The following is a 6,256-nucleotide window of genomic DNA, read 5'->3' as shown; positions in this document are numbered from 1 at the left end:
TACAATGTCATCGACGAACCTCAAAGTTTTTATTTCTTCTCCATGGATTTTAATACCTACTCCGAATTTTTATTTTGTTTCCTTTACTGCCTGCTGAATATACAGATTGAATAACATCGGGGAGAGGCTACAACCCTGTCTTACTCCCTTCCCAACAACTGCTTCCCTTTCACGTCCCTCGACTCTTATAACTGTCATCTGCTTTCTGTACAAATTGTATACAGCCTTTCGCTCCCTGTATTTTACTCCTGCCACCTTCAGAATTTGAAAGAGAGTATTCCAGTCAACATTGTCAAAAGCTTTCCCTAAGTCTACAAATGCTAGAAACGTTACGTATGTATTCTATATATAAACAGTTATATATAAGAATAGAAAAAGGCAACTAGAATAAGGCACTGTAGCCAAAATAGACCTATCACAAACCAATGAAGCACGAAATACTTTAAACAGCAGCGTTTTGGATTCCTCTACTTATAAATAAAGTACAGGTTATACCTGAACTTCGGCATCACTTAAGTCTTAACCAATACATCGGCCGTTGCAATTGACTCGTGTAGCAAGTAGTCTATTGAGACGCGAAAGTCGCTCGAGTAGAATGTGCCTAACGCCCAGCTGTCGCAGCAGCCCGCCAGTCTTGGCGGACTGTTTGTAAACACAGCTGGCTGTGCTGCCGCTTCCCCTCCCCTCTTTCCAGACGCGAGACACTTCGGGGCACTCCCTCCCCCCCACCCCCCTTCCTCTCTCCCAGCCCCCTCTCTGCCCGCTCACAGCTGTGCAGCCGTGCGCTCCCGATTCCCGTCATCAGTCGCTAGCCGAGCGGTATCGGGCCAGTGGCTTTGAGAGTACACCAAGACTGTTCAGTGTGTCGTATTGTGTGAGCAGTGCGTCGCGCGTGGTGTGTGAGTGGTGCTTGCCTGCTGCGTCATGGCGTTCCAGTGCAGAGCCGCGGACCGCCCCCAAAGGTAGGCCTGCACGTCACGTCACGAAATAATACGGTCTGCAACCAATTCCCCAGCAGTCTAGTGGTGCGCCTTAGCGCCGTACCTCGATCAATTCATCCCAAACCGGGCAAGTTCATGTCACGATAAACTGAAGTCCTAGCGATCAACACGTGAGCGCACCGAGATGTGAGGCTCTAGATGGACTAAGGAAAGGGAAAGTGTCCACGCTCAGTTGTTTGCCTGTTTCTCTCTTGGTACTGACCATCCGCTTTAACAACTCTAGTACCACGTCTCTCTTTGCTGTTTGCTTTTTTTCCAGTATTCCCTCATCATCTCCCCAATTCTTCACTTTACTTCTGTCCATGATGATGTTCCAGATTTCGTTTTTATTCAGTGAAAAGCATTCTGAATTCCGTTTTTTATTATTTAAAACATATTTTCTTTCTGTTACTTACAATTCTTTTATGTCGTTTCTTTCTAGTTGTTTTATTATTCCTGTAATTCGTGCTCATATTTCCAGAAATACACGAATATTTCTCTCGTTAGCCTATAGTCATTTATTCTGCAGAGATGCCCATAGAATAGATTTCACCTTTCCGTTACATCTTATATTTTCTCTACATTTTTTAGATATTTTCTTTAATTCTCATTTTCTAACCATCTTTAGTTTCTATTTTCCACATCATGTTTCTAATAATTTGTCGTTCAAGGGTCTTTATTCTGTGTGGCTTACAGCTCGCCTTGAAGCATTCACATCCATAAAACCATTGTGGTCTTATCATAGCCGTATAGTGTTTCAATTTTATATTTCTAGATACGTGTTTCTTATTCTAAATATATTTCGTTAAGCATTATTCTCAACTTTTACATCTATTACAAATTTTTCTAGTTCATTTTCCTGCATAATTTTTCCCAATACTTTTAAATTTACTTTCTCGCTCTACTTTACTATTTTCTATCTATTTATTCTGCCTCTTTTATATTTGTCACGAATTTCATGTTTTTCTTTTGAAATTCAGTGAACACTCTATGAAGTCCACCCTCAATACTTCTGCTGTATCTGAAAAGTTCAAATTTATTACAGTTTTGGGACGAACACTCCTATCGCAGTATTCATAAGAATAGCTTTACAGCTGAACTTTGTATCGAAATACAGTTTACTTATCTGGCAGTTCGCGCCTGCTTCTAGGATTCCTGTTGAAGTCACAACCATTTATAAAAGATAGATTTAGGTCTAAGGCTGTTTTTCAGCCAAGACTGAAATATAACTCATTAATTTTAGCGTATCCACTTTTTATTTGCACTTCTTCCAATTCAGTAAACACAGCATAAAACGTTTTCCACAGCAAATAAGTCACAGTTTGCGTAGCAAAACGTCGTATTGTGAACTGCACTTGGTTACGGTCGAAACACTAGTGACACCTTTTGACGCCGAAATTGCTTGGTTTATCCATGAGATATTGTTCCAGATGCATCCAGAATATTCGATGACTCAACATTTAGTTGTTCAAATTACCTCTTTTAAAACTTAACAGAAATCCAAGTTAATTGTTATGTTTCACATGCGAAAATATTTCGAAAAATTATGAAAATAAAGGAGATTTACGAAAGTGACAAGACAGATAACTGTTTTTCAAAAATATAGATATTGGATCACGTTATACAACTAGAATAATGTAGTTTGGTAAATTAAACAAATATAAGTGGCATTTCTCATAACGGAGGATATTTTTGTTTTATAAAATAAAAATAAGAAGAAAGTTGTATTATATACGAAGTTTGTTGTGACATCGACACGAAGACTAGTTTTTGTATCATAACCCGGCAACGTACAAAAATACCGATATACAGCATATTCCACTAACTTTATTCACGGCAGAACTTCACCAGACTGTTGCAGCGTTGTGTAAATAACGAAAAACGTGATTCAGACTCTATACATCCGGAACTAAGTACATCTATGCTTGAAAATAAAATGGTATCTTAAGTTTCCATAATCTGAAAAAGTTATGTAATAACTTGGTTTATTATAACTTCTGCCAGCTATTCTTTCCAGAAGATTTATTTGATTGACAGCTTCTATCAGAGTTCTTGAAATTATTGCAAAATCATCTGTGAAACCCAGCCTGATTACCGTCTTTCCATTTCATTTCCTTCCCAGAGTTACGCATTTTTTCAGCCCTAAATTCTAGATTGTTCAGTTTTTTATTTATTATTGCATTTTTTGTTATTTGAAACATATTGTTTTGACGTTAAGTCCAGAAACACTCTGCATTCGTTCCACTTTATCTTTGAATTCACATTACGCGTTGTAATGATCGTATTACATTTACACTGTATTATGTACGATTTCTTAGGGCCACTGTGGCCCAAGCGAAAATACAGAATAAATTTTAGCAGAGAGTTAAGTAATGCATTTGTAATATTGTGTTAGAAGTTTTGCTCATAACAACTCCTTCCTTGTTACTGTGTGTACCTTCATTTCAGTGTAGAAAATTTTCATTCGTGTTTCAAAGGCTTTACGCAGATCTCTGTAAACTAGCCTTGCTGTCAGACATTCACATCTGGTCGTACGCAAATCACAACGCTCACACCACTGAGGTTTTGTCAAATTTTAAACAAGTTAGGTTTGTTTATCTCAATTCCTGCATGACTGCTCTACAGTTGAAGCCTTAAGTGCTTGACAGAGGGGTCATCGAACAGTTTTCAGACAATTTCTCTAGCGTTCCACTCTAGAAGAGCACGTCGGGAAAACGATCAGTAGAAGTTACCGTGCGAGCTCTAATTTCTTCAAAGATTTCGTGAAAAGATCTCACCGCAGTGAGAAACGCCTTTGTTTTAATGATTACCACCCCATCTCTCGTCTCATACCCTAGATACGCTCTCCCCTTTCTCATAATAACACAAAGTGAGCTGCCCTGCTTTGTACTTTTTGGACGTCCTCTCTCAATCGGAAGTAGTCAGTATCCTATGCCGCACAGTATCACTCCAAAAGAGGACAGACGAGCGTAACGTAGGCAGTTTATCATTTAAATATTTTACCAATAAAACGCAATCTTTGATTCGCCTTCCCGCTGTTCATAACCGCGATCCTTAGGTAATTATTTGACTGGCAGCCTTTAAATTTGTGTGATTTATCGTGTAACTTTTATTACTTATTTGAGTGATTTGACACTTTTGGTTATTTACATGCAATTGCTACCTTTTGTACCACACAGATATATTGTCTAAGTCATTTTGCAATTGATTTTGACACGGTAAATGCATGTGCAAACAAACTAAGAGGGTTGCTCAGAGTGTCTGCTAAATAGTTTATATAGATTAGGAACAGCGTAGGGCCTCTAACACTTCCTTGGGGAATGCCAGATATCACTTCTGTTTTACTCCATGATTTCTGTCGATTACTGCGTACTGTGACCATATTGACAGGGAGCAGAACGCCGTAGGCTCACACTGTCATTAGAAGTTTTCCTGTGAGGAAAAATGTCAAAAGGCGTCCGAAAATCGTGAAGTGTGGAATCAATTTCGATAGCACTCATTACTTAGTGTGTTTCACAAGAACGATGCTTCCCGAATCCGTGATGACTATGTGTTAATAGATCATTTTATTCGGGTTTATTCAAAACGTTCGAACATAGTGTATGTTACAAAATCCTACTGCAAGTTGACGTCAGTGATTGGGATCTGGAATTCAGCGGATTACTTCTGTTTTCTTTATTGTGTTCTGGTGTGTCCTGTGCAACGTTCCAGTCCTTAGGTATGAATCCGCCATCAATCGAGCGGTCGTATATATTCGGTAAATACAGAGCTATTACATCACACTACGAAAGGAACCTAACTAACTGGTGCACAACCTGGACCAGAAGATTGTTGCTCATCTACACCGAGGGTATCTATTTCTAAGTTACTCATGTTAGCGGTTGACTCAAATTGTGGAATATTTATTGCGTCTTCTTTGGTGAAGGAGTTCTGGAAAACCAGGTTTAGTAACTCTGCATTAGGAGAACAGTCATGTGTAACACTACCGTTGCCGTTGTGCGGTGAAGATATTGATTGTGTCCTGCCGCTGGTCTACTTTACATACGATCAAAATCTCTTTGGATTTTCTGCCAGATTTCAAGAGACCCGTCCATAATTCTAGGAGTGTTGCCGGTACAGGATTTTGCGTGCGAACTGACCTCTCCACTGTGTCCCATAAATGTTCGATGAGATTCATGTCGGGCGATCTGTGGCGGGGCAGCGAGAGAGACAGATCATTCTCTCGAATTGTCCAAAATGTTCTTCAAACCAGTTGCGAACAAGTGTGGCCAGGGACATGGCGCATTGTCATCCATGGGAACATGAAGCCCATGAGTGGCTGCAAATGGTCTCCAAGTAGCCATTTCTACATCTACATCTACATTGATACTCCGCAAGCCACCCAACGGTGTGTGGCGGAGGGCACTTTACGTGCCACTGTCATTACCTCCCTTTCCTGTTCCAGTCGCGTATGGTTCGCGGGAAGAACGACTGTCTGAAAGCCTCCGTGCGCGCTCTAATCTCTCTAATTTTACATTCGTGATCTCCTCGGGAGGTATAAGCAGGGGGAAGCAATATATTCGATACCTCATCCAGAAACGCACCCTCTCGAAACCTGGCGAGCAAGTTACACCGCGATGCAGAGCGCCTCTCTTGCAGAGTCTGCCACTTGAGTTTATTAAACATCTCCGTAACGCTATCACGGTTACCAAATAACCCGGTAACGAAACGCGCCGCTCTTCTTTGGATCTTCTCAATCTCTTCCGTCAACCCGACCTGGTACGGATCCCACACTGATGAGCAATACTCAAGTATAGGTCGAACGAGTGTTTTGTAAGCCACCTCCTTTGTTGATGGACCACATTTTCTAAGCACTCTCCCAATGAATCTCAACCTGGTACCCGCCTTACCAACAATTAATTTTATATGATCATTCCACTTCAAATCGTTCCGCACGCATACTCCCAGATATTTTACAGAAGTAACTGCCACCAGTGTTTGTTCCGCTATCATATAATCATACAATAAAGGATCCTTCTTTCTATGTATTCGCAATACATTACATTCAATGTAAACAAATTTTACACCGTTATCGAGCCACCACCTGCTTGCACAGTGCCTTGTTGACAACTTGGCTCTATGGCTTCGAGGGGACTCAAATGGCTCAAATGGCTCTGAGCACTATGGGACTTAAGAGCTATGGTCATCAGTCCCCTAGAACTTAGAACTACTTAAACCTAACTAACCTAAGGACAGCACACAACACCCAGCCATCACGAGGCAGAGAATATCCCTGA

General features: G+C 40.6%; 1 protein-coding gene across 2 annotated transcripts in view; it reads left to right on the top strand.

Moving 5' to 3' along the window:
* The first annotated feature begins 810 nt into the window (after positions 1-810).
* Positions 811-6,256, top strand: part of LOC126481412 (inositol 1,4,5-triphosphate receptor associated 2-like) — a 700,219-nt gene continuing 694,773 nt past the window's right edge. For both annotated transcript variants that reach the window (XM_050105150.1, XM_050105149.1), the window contains exon 1: positions 811-962. In XM_050105150.1, coding sequence (XP_049961107.1) covers positions 925-962 — 38 coding nt within the window. In that variant the 5' untranslated portion in view covers positions 811-924. The remainder of the gene's footprint in view (positions 963-6,256) is intronic.

Source organism: Schistocerca serialis, chromosome 5, assembly GCF_023864345.2.
Source record: "Schistocerca serialis cubense isolate TAMUIC-IGC-003099 chromosome 5, iqSchSeri2.2, whole genome shotgun sequence".
Classification (NCBI taxonomy): domain Eukaryota; kingdom Metazoa; phylum Arthropoda; class Insecta; order Orthoptera; family Acrididae; genus Schistocerca; species Schistocerca serialis.
This window is presented reverse-complemented; position numbering and strand designations above follow the sequence as displayed.